The sequence below is a fragment of the Leopardus geoffroyi genome, chromosome A1 (assembly GCF_018350155.1).
Source record: "Leopardus geoffroyi isolate Oge1 chromosome A1, O.geoffroyi_Oge1_pat1.0, whole genome shotgun sequence".
Lineage (NCBI taxonomy): Eukaryota > Metazoa > Chordata > Mammalia > Carnivora > Felidae > Leopardus > Leopardus geoffroyi.
Window position 1 is genome coordinate 123942469 of NC_059326.1, and position 25758 is coordinate 123968226.

Here is a 25758-nt window from a genome sequence, read left to right on the forward strand (position 1 = left end):
TCCTCAAACCAATTAAAAATTTTTCAGGACAGAATGATTGTGTCAAATGCTACTGCAAAGACAAATGAGATGGGAACTGATCAATGAAATGACCACCAGTGACTTTGATATGAGTAGTCTCAGTGGAGTAGTAAGGGCAAAAGCCTGTCTGAATTGGGATCAAGAGAAAAACTGGATACGATGAATATAAATAATCCTTGCAAAGAGTCTTCTGTAAAAAGGAACAAAAGAAATGGAGTGGTAGCTAAAGAGGTAAGTGTAAATAGTCTACAAAGTATAAAAAAAGCGGGGCGCCTGGGTGGCGCAGTCGGTTAAGCGTCCGACTTCAGCCAGGTCACGATCTCGCGGTCCGTGAGTTCGAGCCCCGCGTCGGGCTCTGGGCTGATGGCTCAGAGCCTGGAGCCTGTTTCCGATTCTGTGTCTCCCTCTCTCTCTGCCCCTCCCCCGTTCATGCTCTGTCTCTCTCTGTCCCAAAAATAAATAAACGTTGAAAAAAAAAAATTAAAAAAAAAAAAAAAAAAAAAAAAAAAGCTAACAAACACAATCACCTGTAATCCCATGAATGGCTTCATTCTCTTGTAAGAAAACATGAGATTCCATTGCTATAATTTTAAAATTATAAATTGCTATAATTTTAAAATCTGACAATACCAAGCACTAGTAGGAGATAATGTAATGGAAACTGTTATACAATATAGTGGAAATGTAAACTGATAGAATTCCTGTAGAAAAGAGTTTGGCATTATCCAGTTAAGTTGAATATACACATACACCACTACCAAGCAAGTGCACTCCCAGAAATGTATCCTAGAGAAGTTCTTGCACATGTATGCTAAATACACATAGACTAATGTTTATAGGAATGTTATTTGTAAGATCTCCACACTGGAGACAACTCAAATGTCCAACAACAGTAGAATGTATACATAAACTGCAGATACTCATAGAATGAAATGCCAGAAAGCACTGGAAAGAACTATTATTACACACAACTTGGGTGAAAATTATAAACAAAAATTCCAAAATAATACATACAGTATGATCTCATTTACATGAAGTCTACAAAAATGTAAAACTGATTTCAGTATTTTAGGGATACAGAGACAAATAATGAAAAGTAGGGAAAGGGTCACACAAATGGGAGAAGATGTTTACCTATAGAGGAAGGAAGAGTGTTTGGTGAAAGACATATGAGGAACATATGAGGTGCTGTTATATCTAGACCTTGGTGTTGGTTGTACAGGTATTGGCTTTATAATTATCTTTAAAATTGTACTTAAGAGCTATACAGTCTTCTGTACACATATGTGATTAAAGACTTTAAAAACAGGTCTTTAACACATTTTTTAAAAATTTAGAAATGAGATCAAAAGGGACCATAACATCTTCTGTATCATACAGAAATTTACTTGTTATAGGAGTGCCTAGGTGGTTCAGTTGGTTAAGCATCTGAGTCTGGATTTGGACTCAGGTCATGATCTCACGGTTCGTGAGTTTGAGCTCCGCATCAGGCCCTGTGCTGCTAGCGTGGAGCCTACTTAGGATTCCCTGTCTCCCTCTCAAAAATAAATAATTAAACACACACACACAAAAAGAAATTTATTGGTTATCTTTTGGCAAAATACCTTAAAGAGTGTCAAACTTAAATACAAGTTATCTACTTTTTGCTATAAAAAGTCAACTGTGGAAGAGGGCAGGAAGATGGCGGCGAAGGACGACGCTGGGCTCACCGCGTCCTGCTGATCGCTTAGATTCCACCCACATCTGCCTAATTTACCCCGATAACCACCAGAAGACTAGCAGAACGGACTCTCTGGAGCCAAGCGACCGAGAGGCCCACGGAAGGGGGTAGGAAGGGTGGAGAGGCGATGCGCGCTACACAGACTGGCGGGAGGGAGCCAGGACAGTGGAGGGGCAGCCAGCCCACCCAGCAAGGCAGAGCCCCCAAGTCTGGCTTGCAAAAGCGGAGGGGCTGGACGGAGTGTGTTCTGACAACTAGTGGGACCTAACATCTGGAACGTTATAAGTCAACAGCTCTGCTCGGAGAGCGGGAGGGAGAGTTGTTGAGCCCGGGAGGACGGAGCTCAGCTTGGTGGGGAACAAAGGCACTGGGAAGCGCCATCTCCCTCGCCCAGCCAAAATCCCAAAGGGAGCCAGTTCCCGTCACGGAACTTGCTTGCACCGTGCAAACACCCTACACTGTGCTTCTGCGGGTCCATCCCTCCAATGGGTCTGCCTCCCTCCCGGTGCCACAGGGCCCCTCCCTAAGCGGACCACCAAAGGCAAAGTGAGCTGAGCCTGACCCTCTAGCCCCTGCGCGCCTTGCAGATCCACCCCGGCTAATACGCCAGATCCCATCGAAGCAGCACCACAAGACTGGTAGTGTGCAAGTAACCCGAACAGAGGCCACACCACTCCACAGTGAGTCCTGCCCCTGGGAGAGGGGAAGATAAGGTACACACCAGTCTGACTGTGGCCCCAGCAGTGGGCTGGGGGCAGACATCAGGACTGACTGCGGCCTCGCCCACCAACACAAGTTACTCCAGACAGCACATAGGAAGAGCCCTGCAGTTTCACACCACTCCAGGGACTATCCAAAATGATGAAATGGAGGAATTCTCCTCAAAAGAAACTCCAGGAAGTAGCAACAGCTCACGAATTGATCAAAAATGATTTAAGCAATATAACAGAAAATGACAGCAGAGAATCTATTGCTACAGAGATAAAGGGACTAAGAAACAGTCAGGAGGAGCTAAAAAATGCTATAAATGAGCTGCAAAATAAAATGGAGGTGACCACAGCTTGGATTGAAGAGGCAGAGGAGAAAATAAGTGAATTAGAAGATAAAATTATGGAAAAAGAAGAAGCTGAGAAAAAGAAAGATAAAAAAATCCAGGAGTATGAGGGGAGACTTAGAGAACTAAGTGACATAAGTAAGCAAAATAATGTATGCATAATTGGGATTCCAGAGGAGGAAGAGAGAGGGAAAGGTGCTTAAGGTGTACTTGAAGAAATCATAGCTGAGAACTTCCCTGATCTGGGGAAGGAAAAAGGCATTGAAATCCAAGAGGCACAGAGAACTCCCTTCAGATGCAACCTGAATCGATCTTTTGCACGACTTATCATAGTGAAACCGGCAAAATACAAGGATAAAGAGAAAATTCTGAAAACAGCTAGTGATAAACATGCTCTAACATATAAAGGGAGATCTATAAGACTCATGATGGATATGTCTACTGAAATTTGGCAGGCCAGAAAGGAATGGCAGGAAATCTTCAATGTGATGAACAGAAAAAAATATGCAGCCGAGAATCTTTTATCCAGCAAGTCAGTCATTTAGAATAGAAGGAGAGATAAAGGTCTTCCGAAACGAACAAAAACTGAAGGAATTCATCACCACTAAACCAGCCCTACAAGAGATCCTAGAGGGGATCCTGTGAGACAAAGTACCAGAGACATCACTGCAAGCATGAAACCTACAGACATCACAATGACTCTAAACCCGTATCTTTCAATAATAACAATGAATGTAAATGGACTAAATGCTCCAACCAAAAGACATAGGATATCAGAATGGATAAAAAAACAAGACTCATCTATTTGGTGTCTACAAGAGAATCATTTCAGACCTGAGGACACCTTCAGATTGAAATGGGGGGATGGAGAACTATCTATCATGCTACTGGAAGTCAAAAGAATGCTGGACTAGCCATACTTATATCAGACAAACTAGACTTCAAATCAAAGGCTGTAACAAGAGATGAAGAAGGGCATTATATAATAATTACAAGGTCAATCCAACAGGATGAGCTAACAATTATAAATGTCTATGTGCCAAATACGGGAGCCCTCAAATATATAAAACAATTAATCACAAACATAAGCAACCTTATTGATAAGAATGTGGTAATTGCAGGGGACTTTAATACTCCACTTACAACATTGGATAGATCATCTAGACACAGGATCAATAAAGAAACAAGGGCCCTGAATGATACACTGGATCACATGGACTTGACAGATATATTTAGAACTCTGCATCCCAAAGCAACAGATATACTTTCTTCTCGAGTGTACATGGAACCTTCTCCAAGATAGATCACATACTGGGTCACAAAACAGCCCTTCATAAGTATACAAGAATTGAGATCAACCATCCATACTTTCAGACCACAATGCTATGAAGCTTGAAATCAACCACAGGAAAAAGTCTGGAAAACCTCCAAAAGCATGGAGGTTAAAGAACACCCTACTAAAGAATGAATGGGTCAACCAGGCAATTAGAGAAGAAATTAAAAAATATATGGAAACAAATGAAAATGAAAATACAACAATCCAAATGCTTTGGGATGCAGCGAAGGCAGTCCTGAGAGGAAAATACATTGCAACCCAGGCCTATCTCAAGAAACAAGAAAAATCCCAAATACAAAATCTAACAGCACACCTAAAGGAAATAGAAGCAAAACAGCAAAGACACCCCAAATCCAGCAGAAGAAGAGAAATAATAAAGATCAGAGCAGAAATAAACAATATAGAATCTAAAAAAACTGTAGAGCAGATCAATGAAACCAAGAGTTGGTTTTTTGAAAAAATAAACAAAAGTGATAAACCTCTAGCCAGGCTTCTCAAAAAGAAAAAGGAGAGGACCCAAATCGATAAAATCATGAATGAAAATGGAATTATTACAACCAATCCCTCAGAAATAATCAGGGAATACTATGAAAAATTATACGCCAACAAACTGGACAACCTAGAAGAAATGGACAAATTCCTAAACACCCACACACTTCCAAAACCCAAACAGGAAGAAATAGAAAGCTTGAACAGACCCATAACCAGCAAAGATATTGAATCAGTTATCAAAAATCTCCCAACAAATAAGAGTCCAGTCCCAGATGGCTTCCCAGGGGAATTCTACCAGACATTTAAAGCAGAGATAATACCTATCCTTCTCAAGCTATTCCAAAAAATAGAAAGGGAAGGAAAACTTCCAGACTCATTCTATGAAGCCAGAATTAGTTTGATTCCTAAACCAGACAGAGACCCAGTAAAAAAAGAGAACGACAGGCCAACATCCCTGATGAGTATGGATGCAAAAATTCTCAATAAGATACTAGCAAATCGAATTCAAAAGCATATAAAAAGAATTATTCACCATGATCAAGTGGGATTCATTCCTGGGCTACAGGGCTGGTTCAACATTCGCAAATCAATCAATGTGATACATCACATTAATAAAAGAAAAGATAAGAACCATATGATACTGTCAATCAATGCAGAAAAAGCATTTGACAAAATTCAGCATCCTTTCTTTTTTTTTTTTTTTTTAATTTTTTTTAACGTTTATTTATTTTTGAGACAGAGAGAGACAGAGCATGAACGGGGGAGGGTCAGAGAGAGGGAGACACAGAATCTGAAACAGGCTGCAGGCTCTGAGCTGTCAGCACAGAGCCCGATGCGGGGCTCGAACTCACGGAACGTGAGATCATGACCTGAGCCGAAGTCGGCCGCCCAACTGACTGAGCCACCCAGGCGCCCCCAGCATCCTTTCTTAATAAAAACCCTCGAGAAGTCGCGAAAGAAGGAACATACTTAAACATCATAAAAGCCATTTATAAGAAGCCCACAGCTAATATCATCCTCAATGGGGAAAAACAGAGCTTTCTCCCTGAGATCAGGAACACAAAAGGGATGTACACTCTAATTCCTGTTGTTTAACATAGTGTTGGAGGTTCTAGCATCAGCAATCAGACAACGAATGGAAATCAAAGGTATCAAAATTGGCAAAGATGAAGTCAAGCTTTCACTTTTTGCAGATGACATGATATTATACATGGAAAACCCAATAGACTCCACCAAATGTCTGCTAGAACTGATACATGAATTCAGCAAAGTTGCAGGATACAAAATTAATGTACAGAAATCAGTTGTATTCTTATACACTAATAATGAAGCAACAGAATAAAGAAACTGATCTCATTCACAATTGCACCAAGAATCATTAAATACCTAGGAATAAACCTAACCAAAGATGTAAAAGATCTGTATGCTGAAAACTATAGAAAGCTTATGAAGGAAATTGAAGAAGATATAAAGAAATGGAAAAACATTCCATGCTCATGGATTGGAAGAATAAATATTGTTAAAATGTCAATACTACCCAAAGCTATCTACACATTCAATGCAATCCCAATCAAAATAGCTTCTAGTTCTCGAAGCTAGAACAAGCAATCCTAAAATTCATATGGAACCACAAAAGACCCCGAATAGCCAAAGTAATGTTGAACAAGAAGACCAAAGCAGGAGGCATCAAGATCCCAGACTTTAGCCTCTACTACAAAGCTGTAATCATCAAGACAGCATGGTATTGGCACAAAAACAGACACATAGACCAATGACATAGAATAGAAACCCCAGAACTAGACCCACAAAAGTATGACCAACTAATCTTTGACAAAGCAGGAAAGAATATCCAATGGAAAAAAGACAGTCTCTTTAACAAATGGTGCTAGGAGAACTGGATAGCAACATGCAGAAGGTTGAAACTAGACCACATTCTTATACCATTCACAAAAATAAACTCAAAATGGATAAAGGACTTGAATGTGAGACAAGAAACCATCAAAATCCTAGAGGAGAAAGCAGGAAAAGACCTCTCTGACCTCAGCCGTAGCAATCTCTTACTTGACACATCCCCAAAGGCAAGGGAATTAAAAGCAAAAATGAACTACTGGGACCTCATGAAGATAAAGAGCTTCTGCACAGCAAAGGAAACAATCAACAAAACTAAAAGGCAACCAACGGAATGGGAAAAGATATTTGCAAATGACATATCGGACAAAGGGCTAGTATCAAAATCTATAAAGAACTCACCAAACTCCACACCCGAAAAACAAATAATCCAGTGAAGAAATGGGCAGAAAACATGAATAGACACTTCTCTCAAGAAGACATCCAGATGGCCAACAGGCACATGAAAAGATGCTCAACGTCGCTCCTCATCAGGGAAATACAAATCAAAACCACAGTCAGATATCACCTCACGCCAGTCAGAGGGGCCAAAATGAACAAATCAGGAGACTATAGATGCTGGAGAGGATGTGGAGAAACGGGAACCCTCTTGCACTGTTGGTGGGAATGCAAATTGGTGCAGCCTCTCTGGAAAACAGTGTGGAGGTTCCTCAAAAAATTAAAAATAGACCTACCCTACGACCCAGCAGTAGCACTGCTAGGAATTTACCCAAGGGATACAGGAGTACTGATGCATAGGGACACTTTTTCCCAATGTTTATAGCAGCACTCTCAACAATAGCCAAATTGTGGAAAAAGCCTAAATGTCCATCAACTGATGAATGGATAAAGAAATTGTGGTTTATATACACAATGGAGTACTACGTGGCAATGGGAAAGAATGAAATATGGCCTTCTGTAGCAACGTGGATGCAAGTGGAGAGTGTGATGCTAAGTGAAATAAGCCATAAAGAGAAAGACAGATACCATATGTTTTCACTCTTAGGTGGATCCTGAGAAACTTAACAGAAACCCATGGGGGAGGGGAAGGAAAAAAAAGAAAAAAAAAGAGGTTAGAGTGGGAGAGAGAGCCAAAGCATAAGAGACTCTTAAAAACGGAGAACAAACTGAGGGTTGATGGGGGTGGGAGGGATGGGAGGGTAGGTGTGGGCATTGAAGAGGGCATCTTTTGGGATGAGCACTGGGTGTTGTATGGAAGCTAATTTGACAATAAATTTCATATAATAAAAAAAAAAATAGCTAAATTATGGAAAGAGCCTAAATGTCCATCAATTGATGAATGGATAAAGAAATTATGGTTTATATATACAATGGAATACTACATGGCAGTGAGAAAGAATGAAATATGGCCCTTTGTAGCAACATGGATGGAACTGGACAGTGTTATGCTAAGTGAAATAAGTCATACAGAGAAGGACAGATTCCATACGTTTTCACTCCTATGTGGATCCTGAGAAACTTAACAGAAGACCATGGGGGAGGGGAAGAAAAAAAATGGTTAGAGAAGGAGTGAGACAAAACATAATAGACTCCTAAAAACTGAGAACAAACTGAGGGTTTATGGGGGGTGGGAGGGAGGGGTGGGTGGGTGTTGGGTATTGAGGGCCCCTGTTGGGATGAGCACTGGGTGTTGTATGGAAACCAATTTGACAATAAATTTCATAATTAAAAAAAAAAGTCAACTGTGCCAAATTTGTTAATTCCTATTGTGATGGTAAGTTGCTATCAACAGCATGCTACATAGGTACAGAGCATATATTAAAAACCAAAAAGGCCTTGTGATGCTTGGGTGGCTCGATCAGTTAAGCATCCGACTTTGGTTCAGGTCATGACCTCGTGGTTTATGAGCTGGAGCCCCACATCTGGCTCTGTGCTAACAGCTGAGAGCTCGGAGCCTGCTTCAAATTCTGTGTCTCCCTCTTTCTTTGCCCTTCCCCTACTCACACTCTGTCTCTCTCTCAAAAATAAATAAACATTAAAAAAAATTTTTAAAAACCAAAAAGCCCTCACATACTTAATCTATCTCCCTTCAAGGCACAGATGATATTTTGACAATGACTGAGAAAGTAGTTTTGCTTTTTAAAAATTCACATTGAACACAGAATATTCTGATAATGGATGTTTAGAAATTTTTCCATTTGTTACAGGATTCTATTGTTGAAAATGATGTCTGTCACCCATAAAAATTCATACCTGTAATTTTACATACATGGATGAAAATTTTTTAATATTTAAAAACTTCCAAAGTATGTAAATGGTCTTTAAGTCTGTTATTAAACATAAAAAAGTCAAAATAATAATTTTAACAATGGAGCAAATGACAACACTAGTTAGTATCTTTGTATTTCATGTAATACAAGTATCAATCAGTATTTTCACTAAAAAGTGTTTATAGAGTACAAAATGTTTAAAAATCAGTGAAGTTAAACACTCAAAATATTTCAAATATGGAAATTTGCAAATATAAATCTTCAAATAAAACATAAGTTTATAAAACTTATTTTTAAGTTTATTTATTTATTTTGAAAGAGAGAGAGAGAACAAGTGGAGGAGTGGCAGAAAGAGAGGGGGACAGAGGATCCAAAGCAAGCTCTTTGCTGACAGCAGAGAGCCTGATACAGGGCTCGAACTCACAAACCGTGAGATCATGACCTGAACCGAAGTCAGACACTTAACCGAGTGAACGACCGAGTCGGGTTTTTTTATATGAAATCTTTTTTATAAGCTTTATAAAAAGCTATAAAAGTTGATAAACTTTTTAATAAACATTTTAAAAAGTTATAATTCTAAAGTAAATTATTAGATAAGACTATATCTAATGTTTCTTTCCCCTTTGCTTCCTTCTACCCTGGTTACTTTCCAAACTGACACTTCTGAAAAAACTGGTCCAGAAGAACTTCAAGACCTTCCTCAAATATTTAGTGCCCCTTAAATGGAGTGTTCAGACTAGGTGGGCAGCTCCTCCACTCTGGCCAGAAGCTACGGAGTTGTAGCAGTTTTGATTTCTCCCACAGTTAACTTGGTAGGGATAGTTCTATTAAGTTCTCCCCTTCCCCAGCAGAGAGATTAGCCACCTCTGGAGATGCAACTGTCTTTCCCCCACCTTCTCCAGGTGTGTATATGTTGGGGAGTAAATGCTAGAACTGAGCAGAAAGTAGAGCTAGAATGATGTAAGAAATGAAGGAGGAGAGAGTGGGGGATAATTTGGAGAGAGAACCAAAAAAGGGGAACAAAACTACTGGTTGTTTTCAAATTAACAGTATTAAAAAAACACTAGTAGGGGCGCCTGGGTGGCGCAGTCGGTTAAGCGTCCAACTTCAGCCAGGTCACGATCTCGCGGTCCGTGAGTTCGAGCCCCGCGTCGGGCTCTGGGCTGATGGCTCAGAGCCTGGAGCCTGTTTCCGATTCTGTGTCTCCCTCTCTCTCTGCCCCTCCCCCGTTCATGCTCTGTCTCTCTCTGTCCCAAAAATAAATAAACGTTGAAAAAAAAACAAAAACAAAAACACTAGTATTTTGGACTTTAAAAATAGCATGGGATACTAGAATATACAAAATAGCACTGCAATCACTCAATGTAAGAACTGAGTGACACCACGGAGGATGAAAATCTACCAAGTAAATTTCAACAAAAACTTCCACATAATTGCTGGATGAGACACAAATAAACTTCAAATCAGTTTGAATTACTGTGTAGCAAAATACTATAAAATATTTTAAAGTAATAGAGCACATTCACTTATTACTGATAATACACATAAGTTTTAATATACTCTTCATAAATAAAATTTAATTATCAAGATTATATCTTATAATTTCTATTTTATGTTTTATAATGTACATAATAACGTTCAGAAGTATAAGTACATACTTTGCAAATGAATACCCACACGTATGTACACACATACACATATTCAGTCCCATTATTTTTAGATTATTTTATTTTTTAACTGATAAGGGTGGTATGATGAAAAAAGTAAATGTTAATTAACCCCTGGTTGAAAGTTATGGGTTCCTTATTTTAGAATTCTAAGCTTTATTTAGCTGTGAGAACTTCATCAATACCATATGGACACAGAACTTCACCTGAATATTAATTCTCAGGCCTGTGTATCTTAATTAAATATGGTTCTGCTAAGAATGAATTTCAAAATTCTTGAATTCAATGCAATTCAAGCTTTCACATTTTGGTTTAAGAGAATCTGTAAATTGTTTTAACTCTACTGTCCTAAAAACAATTCTTTTAGGGCCACAAAATGAGCAGTAACAGCAATGTGAGGGTTTTTGTTTGTTTTTAGTATCAGCACTGAATTGAGGCTAAAAGAATTTAAAAAAATTTCAAGTTAGAAGCACTTGTATATAAATACTAATATATAGTCCTTCAATTTTTCTCTAGGTTCAAGTAAAACAGTAACACCACCACACTCCATCCTTTCTTCTACCTAGAAAAAGCAGATCCAAAGGGAACATGGTGAGTAACTTCAACAAAGAAAGATTAGGAATGTGGGGAATCTGGTTTTAAGTCTGCTTGTTAAGTCTGTTAACAATTCTCTAGTTGTATACCTGCAACTGGTTTCATCACTTTTGCAGTAATTATACTATTGCATTAAATGCCTTTTGACCATATACTTGGATATGTTAAAAATACTGAGTAGACAGAGAAAGATGCCAATCCAATTCTTCACACCCTTTCCTCCCAATAAGACCTACTTGGACTTGACCCTAATGAGCACCAGTCAAACCAACTGGGATACTTCTTTCTTCAGGCTTCTCCAAATAACGTTAATGAGGGAGGAAGGAAAGAAAATAAAGCAGAACTAACTCCAAGGCGACAAATAGCAAGATCAGATATAACAGATAGATCTAGGGAAAACAGAAAGATCTAGGAAAAGAAGTGGAAGCAAATCATGTAAGCAGATAGGGATACAACAGAGAAGTGGAGCAAACAAAGACATTTGGAAAAAGAGGAAGGAGGAAAAAATATATAAGAACAAATATTTCAGAGAATAAAAGGATTCCAATGCGACTAGAAATAAGATCCCATTTAAAGCATTTCTAGCTTAAATAGCACTCTCTGTAAGCATTTAGCAAAAAGTGTTCCAGTGGGGAAAAAAAATAGTGGAACGTAGGGCGAAGGGTGAGAGAAGTGGACTGAAGAGGGAAAGGAGAGGGAAGAGAGTAGGAGGAAAAAGAAGGAAGAGAGGGAGAGTATAGAAAGTAGTGCTACAACCAGCGTGTTGGCCATCTGCTCTATGCTTCTGCTAAATCCCTTGTCCCATCTACTTAACACAGACGGCACGTTCTTCAAAATGTAATTTATGCAGGTCTGGAAACCAATCTTCCTGGGACAACTACTTTTCTACCTTTTGTTGTACATCTCCATAATCCCAAACTATGAAACTACTAAGGCTCAGTAACCACTTCCAATCACTATTATTGGGCCGGGATCTACCCTTACAAATAAACTCCTCACTTTGCTTTGTCAGTCCTTCTCTCCCCTAAAACCACAATTATTGCTATTCAGTATTACTGACAGATGAAACAGAAAGAGGCTAGCTTACATGTGTGCAAACTAGTTCACATTCTAAAAATCCAGGGGCCATAGCAACATGTATTGTAAGACATCAGGAATGTTGCTTATTTTGTTTTATTTTTTTAATTTTTAAAATGTTTTTATATTTTAATTTTTGAGAGAGACAGAGAGAGAGACAGAGAGAGAGAGAGAGAGAGAGAGAGAGACAGAGCTTGAGCAGGGGAGGGGCACAGAGAGAAGGAGACACAGAATCTGAAACAAGCTCCATGCTCCAAGCTATCAGCACAGAGCACCACACAGGGCTTCAACCGGTGAACTGCGGGATCATGACCTGAGCTATAGTTGGACGCTTAACTGACTGAGCCACCCAGATGCCCTAGAATGCTGCTTATTTTAAATATCTACTTCTACTCCACTGGCTTACCAGACCTCTTGCAATGTTATCAATTACAAAAATCTAACTTTTAGATTATGCTTTTGTATTTCCAGGTTTACCATATTAAAATGCAAATAGCCATAGAAAGATAATAGACTAAATCTCTGACACATTAGATTGCTTTCCATTAAAACACCAAACAGAGATGGGGCGCCTGGGTGGCTCAGTCGGTTGAGTGTCCGACTTCAGCTCAGGTCACGATCTCGCGGTCCGTGAGTTCGAGCCCCGCGTCAGGCGCTGGGCTGATAGCTCAGAGACTGGAGCCTGCTTCCATTCTGTGTCTCCCCCTCTCTCTGCCCCTCCCCCGTTCATGCTCTGTCTCTCTCTGTCTCAAAAATAAATAAAACGTTAAAAAAAAATTAAAAAAAAAACAAACAAAAAAACAACACCAAACAGAGAATAGATGCCTACAAGAACAGGACAGATAAGTACTGGTAAAAAGGGCTAAGGAAAAGTATGGTTTACCAAGCATTGCCTAAAAGAAAACTCCTGAGTGAATTCTTGCCCTGGGGAACACAGGGCATACAGAGAAGAGCATGAAAGTTCTAGGCCCTAGGAAAAATGGAAAAGGAAATATTGGTAGAAGAAAACTGAAAAAGGAGAGCTCAAAACAAATTAACCACTTCACAATTTGGTTTCAGGCTGGCTGGACTGTTCAACTCCCAAAGGGCATAATCCCAGAGTCGCAGCACAGTATGAAGCAATCCTGAATACCAGCTCTATCTTGGGTTCCAGAAAGTCTGGGAAAACTAGGAAAACAATCTCTTAGATGAGTGATTGCCAATGGAATATATCACATATGGCATAGGAGATTTCTAAACCTTTCTGTCCCTCCACCCACATTCCTAACTCCACCCCAAACCAGGTGAAAACTGAAGGGGGAGGAGAGGTGTGTAGAGAGAAAAGTGTATACATGTAGTCTGTAGCCTGCAGACGTTCCTCAAATGATCCAAATGGTAATGCCATGTATTCCTACTCTATGGTGACATGCTTCCTCTGCCATCTGACTAATTAGATCCCACGTCCACCAATGTGATTGGTGAAATGGTTTTAAGAACTCTTTTGAACTGATACATGATTTTGCTTGCCACCTAGTGGAGATAAAATTAATCACAAGCTGAACTGAGGCTAAGTAATCTAAAAGTATCCAATAGTTGTTTGCTATACTCTGACAGGCTAACATAGTTTCCCAAAGGGTGGCTACATGTAAGGATTTTTAGGTGGCACAAGGATGAATGCTATCTTAACTACTTAATATTTACCACAATGCACGTTAGAATAAAGTATAAACAATACTTAAAAGACATGATTTCACAAACATGCAAAGATGAGGGTAAATTAAGCCTAATTTTAAAAAGTATAAATTTTTAAAATATATCTAAATTATATTACACAGGTAATACTATAATGGGACACCATCAAAACTATACAGTGACTCAAAAATGACCAATGTTTTAGAAATAGTTGTCTAAGCTGGTTCTTCTGATAGAAGATAACTTCCCTCAGTATGTCTGAGGATTTTTTATGCATATAAGTAATATAATCTTTTTATAGAAATAACAAAGTTTTTAGGTACTCCTACTTTTTTTCTCATCAAATAATAGTTTGTTTTTTTTAAAGAGAAATTATTTCACAGGGAAATTATCATTCATTACTGCTAAGTCTCTATAAATATTTGCCTTCCTTAAAACATGCTTACCTACGTAGTTATCCCATGATTGTCAATAGTTGATTCTTTCTCATTTTGACAAGTTTTATTACAGAAAATATATTTCCATTTAATCTACACAGTTAAACAAATTCTCACAGAACTGTCTGAACTCCTGCCAACTTACTGCAATGGAATGCACTTTAATGACCTATGTTCTATTGTCACAGTGGTCAATTATCATAGAATTTAGAGGTTTTAAAAACATCTTGAGCATTCAATAAGCATTCATGAGTTCTTGTATTCACTTGATGTTGGAATAAACAAGTGAAAATTGTAAGACTCATTTCATTATCTTCTCTGATGGCTACTATATTTCTCATAAGACAATTTTCACATTGCCATCTCTAGTTTCAAGAAAGACTGAAAAACTAAGTATCTGGATAATAGAAATAGGATTATGAAGACTAGTTTAAACCAATCCTCCTACATCTCCTGGATTGGAACCTATTGCCACAGTCAACAAAATTAAAATCCTGTTGGCAAGGAACAGGTAGGGTGGTTGAATAGTTGTTGGGTATTTACCACACAGCATCTGCCACACCGCCCACCTCCTAACTTTCTCTCTGAGGAGGCAACCACTCTTACAGTTTACTACTTACTCTTCCAGAATCACTTACACATATTGTATCATATACAGTTTTTTAAATTTATTTTTACCCAAACGATGGTACTCTATACACACTATTCTTCATTTTTTTGATTTAACAAAATAAGTTGAAGACTTGTTCCATTTTAATATGTAAAAAAGCCACTTCTTTCTTTTTAATGGGGGAAAAATATTCCATTGTATCAATATGCCAAAATTTATTTATTCAGTCCTGTAAAAAAAGACATTTTGATGGTTTTAAATCTTTTACTATTATTATAAAATAATGCATTAAACAACCTTGTACATGTATTATTTGACATCGTGAGTTCATGCTTACAAGTAGTGAAATTCCTGGGCCATATAAACTTTGGAATTGGCTGCTGGCATTTTGGGGCTGGGGGAAACACTAAATTATGGACTAAAATTATAGAGCATGACATTGTATTTTAGAATCCTTCCACTGAGTGCAAATTATGCTTTTTCATTATATGTCATATTTTACCAATTCTAACATATATACATTTCTAAAATACGAATGCACCTTTAAATCACTGTCAGCCAGGTGGCAGTCATAAAATTAATTATTTCTGATGGTATGACAGGTAACTGTAATTCCTGGTCACTTCACTCATCAAACCATTTAAGGACCATTTAAGAAGAAATATAAGCCATGATATTGCCAGAAAACCTTTGGTGACACCTTCTGGTAAGATCAGGAAAGTGCAAGCAAAACTAAAAGAAGGTGTCAGTGATTTGAAACAAAATTCTTTCAATAAATACTACATTATTAGTGTTCTTTTTTTTTTTTTTTTTAACGTTTATTTATTTTTGAGACAGAGGGAGACAGAGCATGAACGGGGGAGGGTCAGAGAGAGAGGGAGACACAGAATCTGAAACAGGCTCCAGGCTCTGAGCCATCAGCACAGAGCCTGATGCGGGGCTGGAACACACAGACCGTGAGATCATGACCTGAGCTGAAGTGGGACGCTCAACCGACTGAGCCACCCAGGCGCCCCGACATTATTAATGTTCTTAATGGTACAAAGGACAATTGTGTGTGGGAGGGGAAAAAACCAATTTTGATGACACCAAATTATAAAACTGATCGCAAAGAATCAGATTCGAAATGTGAAGCATTAGTAATATCTTAACTGATACATTTTGCTTATATTTTCATTTTTATAACTGCATAAGAGATATATGATAAAATAACCAAAAATAAAAAAATAAGCTCAAGAGTTCTTTCGGTAAATTAAAAAAAAAACATTCTCAGTCCTAAGAGACTATTACATCTGATGTACTGGTAGCAGTTTATCTTAGTATTGTATTACCAAAAAAAAAGAACAGTTCAACTCATAATCAGCATGTCAGATTTGAAAAAATACTCTGAATCTTACTTTAGATCCCTCAGTAGTATTTTAAAGTTCCTATCATGCCAATTTTGCACATGTAAATGTTACTCATGTATTTTTTTCTTTTCTTCCATTACATTTTCTTACTAGAATACTATTCATCTTTGCCTATTTGTAAACAGCCACTTTACTGAATTCTCTATTTATAATAATTTTTCAGTGAATTCTTTGGGCTTTCAAGGTATGCAATGAAACAAAATTTAAACTCAAATTATCTTAAACTATCTGCTGGAATTTAAACTCAGTGAAGATAAAGACTATTTAATTTTACTGTTTTATCTCCAGCACCTAGCATATTACCTTGTACAAAGCAGGTAATCAAAATATATTTGTTAAATGAATTACATAAATGCATCTCACTGTAAATCTTACCCCAACCCCTTCTACAACACAGATGGTAAGCTGAGTCAAAAAAATCGGATACAAAAGAGGAAATAGTATTCATATTTTTTCTCTCCCACATACAAACATACAGATGCTTTTAAGAAACTGGATATTTTATATTCAAAGGACTGGATATTTTATATTCAAAGCTATACATTTTTGTTATATAATTGGATCTAGTTTAATAAAACCTTAATTATGAAATAAATGTTTTATTTTAAACACTTACCTTTTGGATCTTAGATCTGATGAATCAAACTGGATATTCATAGGTCCAGGATTTATTTCATGATCTACTTCAGGGATGAGAAGATGCCTAGAATCACTATCCATATTTGCCATTTTTCTTAGTCTCTAAGCATGGATGAAGTCAGTCCTATATAAATCAGAATGGATAAAAAAATAAAAATTATTTTGCTACTAGTAAGTAATACATTTGCATGTATAAAGATACTGGAAAAATATAGCAGTTTGCTGATGATACCTTACTTAATGAGGTATATGCCTAAAATATTTTATCAGAAATTTGCTAAGTTGAAATGGAGTTACTGTTTATTTTTCAGATTAACTAAAAATAAGTGGAACAATCCATTTCCAGTAATAAAACAGATTAGCCTATTTGGGCCCATTTTCCTGCAGAAAGCAATTTAAATTATTGCATAAAATACAGAAAACCTCTTTTGAAAAGCATCAAAAATAATGATGAAAAACAGCTCAAGAAAATGCTTCTGTCCAGAGAGTATTTGTTGTACCAGGAGAAAAGGGACTGAGGTTTTCAAGGCCGTGTGAAGTATTAGAGAAATAGAAGATAAAACCTATGATTCACCCAAAGTAAGGAATGATGTAGTAACACACCATCCCCTCTATTTCCAATAACACAGCTGGGAGTACAAAGAGCTTTACCATCAAATTAGGGATTAACAAGCGGTAATAGTGTCTCACTCCCTCACAATGGAACTACAAACAAGATTTCTTGACACTGCCACAGGCAGTGTGTATGTGCGCACGCACAAGCATGATTCTTCAGAGGGGGAAGTGTTATATACCACAAACGGTGCTTCATGTGGATTTGCAAGGAGGTCAAAACACTTAAAGCTGTGAATATAATTTAAAGTTAACCTAATAGGGCTTCTAAATAACTGCTAGAAACAAAGGTAAATCTTTTCTGAGAGGACACAACTTAATCGTATGCCTCAAAGAAGACCTGCTAATAATCTTTCAAAGACAATGAACAGCACACAGTCAAAAATAACCTAGTATGCAAAGAAATAAAGTACTATTCATAAGACCCAGAAGAAACAACAGCATAGATTCATGAAGACTTCAACTTTAGGGGTTATGAAAACAAGATCAGAAAACAATTATGGTACCTATTTTTATATATAAGACAAAGTAGATATATATACAGTGGAATATTACTCAGCCCCCCAAAAATGAAATCTTGCCATTTGCAACCACATGGTTGGATCTACAGAGAGTAATGTTAAGCAATATAAGCCAGTCTGAGGAAGACAAATATTTCACGATATCACTCATATGTGCAATTTAAGAAACAAAATAGCAAACAAAGGGAAAAAAGTGACAAAACAAAAAACAGCCTCTTTTTTAAAAATGCATTTACTTTTGAGAGACGGAGAGGGAGAGAGAGAGAGAAAGAGGTAGAGAGAGAGGAAGAGCGAAAATCCCAATAAGTTCCCACGCTTAGCAGAAGAGCCCAAACAAGGCAGGGCTCCATCTCAGGAACTGTGAGATCATGACCTGAGCCACAATCAAGAGTCAGAGGCTTAAGTGACTGACACACCCAGTTGCCCCAGCTGACTCAACTGTAGACAACAAACAGATGGTTACCAGAGGGGAGGTGGGCAAGAGGATGGGTGAAACAGGTGATGGGAATTAAAGAGTATATTTATCTTAATGAGCATTGAGTTAAATACGAAATTGTTGAATCACTATATTGTACAACTGAAACTAATACAATGCTGTAAGTTAACGATACTGGAATTAAAATTGAAAAATAAACAATAAAATAAAATAAAACAAAGAAAAAAAGGAGATTGCAAGCACAATATCTTCCTCATCATAGAAACTAAATTCAAGCGGGTTTCTTCCTTCTATTGTCAACTTGCTATTAAGAATTTTTTATTTAACGGGTGCCTGGGTGGCTCAGTCGGTTAAGCATCTGACTTGATTTGATCTCACCATTCGTGACTTCCAGTCCTACATCAGGCTCTGTGCTGACAGCTCAGAGCCTGGATGGAGCCTGCTTCGGATTCTGTGCCCCCCTCTCTCTTTGCCCCTCCCCCATTCACTCTCCCTATCTCAAAAATAATCATTAAAAAAAAAAGTTCAAAACTAATGAAGTAGAAGATAAATCGGAAGAAACTATCCAGAAGGGTAGAGAGAGAAAAAAACAGACAGAAAATGTGGAAGATGGGTTAACAGACATGTGAGAAAGAATAAGAAGGTCTAACATGCATGACATTGGAGAAACAGAGAGAAAGGAGATAACAGAGGTAATATTTGAAGAGATAAAGGCTGAGAATTTTCCAGAATTCATAAAAGATAACAAGAAATTTAACAAATCCCATGCAGAATTCATAAACAATCTTATCATAAGACTGGGAAAAAAAGAATTAAAATTCCAGACCAAAGGGAAAAAAAGTCAAGTGGTCTCAGTGTTCTAAGGTCCTTGTATTGTCCGGATCAACACTGTACTTTGAATGCATGTTGTAATTTTAAAGGTAACTACTAAAATAGAAAACAGTATATAACTTAAAATCTAGTAGAGTAGGAAAAGAGAATGATAAAAAAAAATTGCAGACCTAAACAAAGGCAAGAAAGAAGAAAAACATAAAAGAGGTAGGACAAGTAGAAAACATAAAGTAGGTAAGATCTTCCCATTCTTTCTTAAACCCATGCTAATCAGGCTATCTTCCCCATCACTACACAGAAAGTGTTCTACAGTACCAATGACCTATACCCACTGGTCATTTTTTTAGTTTTTAATTTACTTGCCTTATCAGAAATAAATCCCATAAGGGATCACTCTCCTCCTTAATAAACTAGATTCACTAGGGCTCCAGGTTTTCTCTACATCTCACTGGTCCCTCCTCCTTCTGTCTCATTTACTATTTGCTTCTTATGTCCCAGAATTCTTAAAACTGCAGAGTCCCAAGGTTTTCTTCTCTGTATGCCTTTAGTTTACAGGTAGTTACCCAATCTCATGTAACATCACTTATGTCATATAATACAGCAGTCACTAGTCACTTGTAGCTATTTATATTAATTTAAATGGTTATTAATATTAGTATTATTAATATTAATTTATAGTAATATAGATTTGTATTAATTACAATTAATTTTTTAATTACAATTAAATTTTTAAAAATTCAGTATCTGAGTTACACTAACCACATTTGAAGTGCTCAATAGTCACATGTGGCTAGTGGCTACTGTATTGCACAGTGTAGCTATAAAACATTTCAATCATTGTACAAAGTTCTATTGATCTAGACAATGACCACTTCCATGTTAACATTTCTAACCAGAATTTCTCTCCTTGTATATCAGACTTGTATATCTAACTGCCTACTTAACAGGTTTTTTAAAAATTAATATAATTGACAACACTTTATTAGTTTTAGATGAATAACAATGATTTGATATATGTATACATACTTTTTTTTTTTAATTTTTTTTTTTTCAACGTTTATTTATTTTTGGGACAGAGAGAGACAGAGCATGAACGGGGGAGGGGCAGAGGGAGAGGGAGACACAGAATCGGAAACAGGCTTCAGGCTCTGAGCCATCAGCCCAGAGCCTGACGCGGGGCTCGAACTCACGGACCGCGAGATCGTGACCTGGCTGAAGTCGGACGCTTAACCGACTGCGCCACCCAGGCGCCCCTGTATACATACTTCTTAACATCTTTATTTGGATATACAGACAACTAGTATGTCCAAAACTGAACTTTTAATTTTTTCCCAAAAAACTACCCCACCCATTGTTTTCCTGATTTCAATTGATGGCATCTCCATTCTTCCAGTTAATCAGGCCAAAATCCTTCAAATTTCCCATGACTTCTTTTCTCAGTGTACATTCAATCTATTAGGAAAATAGTGTTGGCTCTCTCTTCAAGTATATCCAGGATCTGACCACCATCATTTGTTACCAAGATTTCTACAACAGTTTCCTAATGGAGCTCCCTGCTTCTACCCTTATCCCTTTACAGTCTCTGTACAGAAGGGAGAGTTGTAGAGTGATACAGTAAGGCATTTGATCTCACCCAACTGGTTTTTATCACTGGGGGAAGTGCTATTAGACCAAGTGGGTAAATTTGGGATGGTGAACATCCTACAATGAACAAGATACCTCCTACAATAAAGAATTATCCAGCCCAAAATGTCAATAGTTCTGACGTTGAGAAATCCTGCTCTGGGGGGTAAAAGAAGAGGTTGTGATAGGGAGGGACTATAGGGGACCTTATATGGTGATGGCAAATCCTATTGTTCAACTTGATTCTGGTTATATGGCCATTTGCTCTACAATTAGACATGTATTAAGCACTTTTCTGTACGGATGCTATATTTCACAAACAAGCACACTCACACAACAGCAAACTCTGTAAAGTGAAATAAATAGGCTTTAACATTTAAAGGCATGTGCTTTACCTTTATTCCTCAACTATAAGTTATTATGATTATTCTCACTTTATAAATAAGGATACAAGGCACAGAGAAGTTAACCAATTACACAATTAATAGGTAGGGGGAAGAGTTAGAATTCAAACCCAGGCAGTGTAAGCTCAGAGCCTGTACTCTTTGTCACTATGCTGTGCTTCTTTCTTGTTCTTTGCCCTTTCTCTGTCTTCTTTCATTTTCTTCTGTTTCTTATTACCAGATGACTTAACAAGTAAAGTTTTATTGGTGCTGTATTTGTTTAATGGGGTCCTATGTCTGCTGTTGTTATTTTTCTAAATATATATGTATGACAGAGTAGAAAGAAAACATGGTTTTTGAGTGAGCAATCCTTACCTGTCACTCACTACCTATGTAATTTAAGATTAACCATTTAACTGCCATGAATCTATTTTCTCATGTGTAAAACTGAAACAATAACATCTACCTCACTAGTGTGGTTGAAAACTACATGAACTAATGAATATTATACTTAATACTTTGTAATGGGAAACTAAATGTTCAACACATTATTATTCCTCTCTGAAAACAAATGACAAAACTTGTTTTTTTTTTTTTTTTAATTTTTTTTTTTTTCAACGTTTATTTATTTTTGGGACAGAGAGAGACAGAGCATGAATGTGGGAGGGGCAGAGAGAGAGGGAGACACAGAATCAGAAACAGGCTCCAGGCTCTGAGCCATCAGCCCAGAGCCTGACGCGGGGCTCGAACTCACGGACCGCGAGATCGTGACCTGGCTGAAGTCGTACGCTTAACTGACTGCGCCACCCAGGCGCCCCTCAAAACTTGTGTTTTTACATAAGCAGCCTCTTGAGGTTTTCTTCTTTTTTCTAAGTGAAAAATTCTGCAGTAATGAGGTAGAGAGAAGTAGGCAAATGTTGTCAAATGCTACTAATAAGTTTGACGTGGATGTTGGCAACATATTCTATTCCCAAAATATGTGCATTTTCTTTCCTCTGTCTTTTCTTTCCATTTCTCTCTTCTGCTCTCCTGCCCAGCATTTAAGACAAAGTTCTCATTAACTTATTAGTCTTACTAGAGACAAACAAATAATGTTAAAGAAGTACCTTACATAATGGTGGTTTTTCAAAAAAAGAGAAATCAAAATACTACCATCTCCAGTCATAAAAGACTTTATTTCTGTATCTTCCTATACAGAGTACATAAGTAAAAATGATTATTTTAAGATGAGACAACTAAAATACTGAGTAATGGCAAACTCTGAACAATATATGCATTCAAAACTTCTCAGTGAGCCTCTACAATGTACTTAGGTGCCAAGGGAAAAAATTTTTTTAATTTTTTTTTAAATATTTTTTTAAAGTTTTTTATTTATTTTTGAGACAGAGAGAGACAGAGCATGAGCAGGGGAGGGGCAGAGAGAGAGGGAGACACAGAATCTGAAGCAAGCTCCAGGCTCTGAGCTGTCAGCACAGAGCCTGACGCGGGGCTTGAACTCACAGACTGTGAGATCATGACCTGAGCTGAAGTCGGATGCTTAACCGACTGAGCCACCCAGGCGCCCCCAAAATTTTTAATTTTTTAAAATGATTTATTTTTAAGAGAGATAAATACAGAGAACGAGCAGGGGAAGAGCAGAGGGAGAAGGAGACAGAATCTGAGGGAGGCTCCAGGCTCTGAGCTGTCAGCACAGAGCCTGATGTGGGGCTTTAACTCACAAACTGTGAAACCATGACCGGGGCCAAAGTCAGACACAACAGACTGAGCTACCCTGGCGCCCCTAAATTTTAACTCATGGTTCCCATCCTCAATAAACTTAAAAAATATTATCCAGCCCAATAGAAGTCTAGAAATTAGGCAACTTATCCTAAATCACTTACATAATAAAACTTAGTAAGATGTTAATTACCATTCTGATTTTCAGTTCATCATTTCACTTCTAATTAAAATCTATACCAATTGCTGGTCCCAGCTTCCAAATTAGCTTTGTAATATATCAGTGCAAGATTTTTAAAAAATGTTTATTTATTTATTTTGAGAGAGAGGGGGATAGAGAGCAAGGAGGGGAGGGGCAGAGAGAGAGAGGGAGAGAGAGAATCCCAAGAAGGTTCTGCATTGTTAGCGTTGGGCCCGATGCAAGACTTGAACCCACAAACCAATGAGATCATGACCTGAGCTGAAACAGAGTTGGATTCTTTTTAAAAAATTTTTTTTTCAACGTTTATTCATTTTTGGGACAGAGAGAGACAGAGCATGAACGGGGGAGGGGCAGAGAGAGAGGGAGATGCAGAATCGGAAACAGGCTCCAGGCTCTGAGCCATCAGCCCAGAGCCTGATGCGGGGCTCGAACCCACGGACCGCGAGATCGTGACCTGGCTGAAGTCGGACGCCTAACCGACTGCGCCACCCAGGCGCCCCCAGAGTTGGATTCTTAACCAACTGAGCCACACAGGCACCCTGCAGTTCATCATTTCACTTCTAATTAAAATCTACACCAATTGTTGGTCCTAGCTCCCAAATTAGCTCTGCAATATATCAGTGCAAGATTTATTTTTTTTTTATGGCAAAAAGTTTACTTGACTGTTTAAAACACAAATTCACAATTTACATATTTGGATGTGAAGCATCAGAAATGATCCTGAATATCAAGTGTACATTATTCAATTACCATTATTCAATGGTAATTGTTATTAAAATTTCATTAAGATGAAAGTAACTGAGACAAAGTAATTTCACCAAAACAGAGTTAGTTGAGAAGCAAAAACACAAACTTAATCTTTCAGTTCCTTCCTTTACATAATAAAACTAATTAATAATTCAATTGACTTGTTTGGTTTAAAATTTTAAAACTAATAAGCAGTAGTTTTCAAGATTACTTTGAACCACTAATTATAAAACTAGGAGTAATAGTCCTAACAAATTTCCTTAATTTAAAACTGCAGTGACAAATTAACTTGAAAAAGTTGTTCCCTGGATATAGAGAGAAGATATTCTATATAATATGTCAATGAAGAATACATACTGAATTAAGGTGGACATATGTATTAAAAACTTGGGAAAGAAATAAAGCTATTGTAGAGAAGTTATGTCGTGTATTGGTTTGATATGATTTCAAATCTACGCGTTTACAATCTAAGTAAACTTGTTTTAATCCATCCCTTTATGACAAAGAAAAAAAAAGTTTTAGAAGTAAAGTCATTTTGATAGAAGAATGAAGTAATTGTGTCAGGATGTCATCATCTTGTCTGTTTTCACTGGTAAGAATTCAGTAGCTCAGCTGCTTATCAATAAAAATCTATGAGGAAGCAACTATGGCATGGGGACATCTGTACTGTAAATAGCAAGTATGTAAGGACTATCAGAATGTTCCCTGTAGGCAAGGCAGCTCTTTGCTGATCTAAAAGAGCTCTCCGAACACCTGGGGGCAATTAGCTCCTGCTGAGGTAAAAGCCACTTTTATCTGTAGTGGCAAAAGCCTGGTACAGCAGTGGCGAAAATCATCTTGCCCATTAACAGGGACAATGACCCTCTTTAGCAATGCGCTTTAACAGGAGACTTTAACTTTTGTGCAGGCAGAAGGACATTAGCTCTGGTTGACTAAGCTGTCTTTCCCAAGTACCAACTCCAAAGCGTATACCTTAACTAAATTTGGACTTTATTCCTTTCATGCCCCCCTTGTCTTGAACAACAGGGTGATAGTCTATCATTGATTTGGAGTGTGTAATTTCTTTATTGGCTTATTAAGAGACATTATCCTGTATACTATTGGCTTGTGAAATTCCCACAGTGAATCTATCTTAAACCCCTGGCAGATACAATCTCAGTCACAGCATTAATTTGCCTCCTGAAAAAAACCAAGTTATTAGCTTTACAGAACTTTTAAAAGATTCTCTCAAATTTCAAAAATTAAATATTTTAGGAATTGAAAAGATGATTGTCAGACAACTAGTATCCTTTTATTAAAAAGAATATAAGAACTGGGGGCGGGGGTGTCTGGATGGCTCAGTCAGCTGAGCATCTTGATTTCAGCTCAGGTCATGAAGCCAGGGTCATGGGACCAGTTTTAAAACTGAGAAAAACACACCCCATGTTGGGCTCCATGCTGAGCATGAAATTGCAAATTTCATTTGCTCAAATTTCATTTGCTAAAAATTCTCTTTCTGCCCGTCTCCCCTGCTTGTGGTCTCTCTCTCTAAACAAACAAAAAACAGGGGGAAATTCATTCAAGAAAATCTAAGGCACATAAAAATTTTTCTAAAAATCTATAAATTCATTTGTGTAAACATTTAGAAGCATGCCAGGCACTGCTTAACTCTGTACAGAAATTTGCTGTTATTTCTGAACTCAATAAAACTAAGCTTATTGAAATCTGTATACAGTGGGAGAAAAGTGATCAATAGAATTGCTAAGAAATGCTAGAGAAAAAAATTTAATATTGGTAAGGAAACATAACCTTATTGCTCCTCAATCTCCAAAAACTGATAAAATTATCTTCAGAAAGCATTGC

General features: G+C 37.6%; 1 protein-coding gene across 7 annotated transcripts in view; it reads right to left on the bottom strand.

Moving 5' to 3' along the window:
* SLC38A9 (solute carrier family 38 member 9) overlaps window positions 1-25758 on the bottom strand; it is an 86383-nt gene that overhangs the window by 55599 nt on the left and 5026 nt on the right. For 4 of the 7 annotated variants that reach the window (XR_006715932.1, XM_045493476.1, XM_045493435.1 and 1 more), the window contains one exon: window positions 16823-16969. Coding sequence is in view for 3 of the 7 variants with exons in the window: in XM_045493476.1 (XP_045349432.1) it covers window positions 16823-16935 (113 nt within the window). In the remaining 4 variants the exon portion in view is untranslated. Of the gene's footprint in view, window positions 1-14196; window positions 14347-16822; window positions 16970-25758 lie in introns of those variants that run through there. The other 3 variants (XM_045493449.1, XM_045493468.1, XM_045493459.1) reach the window with 2 other exon arrangements.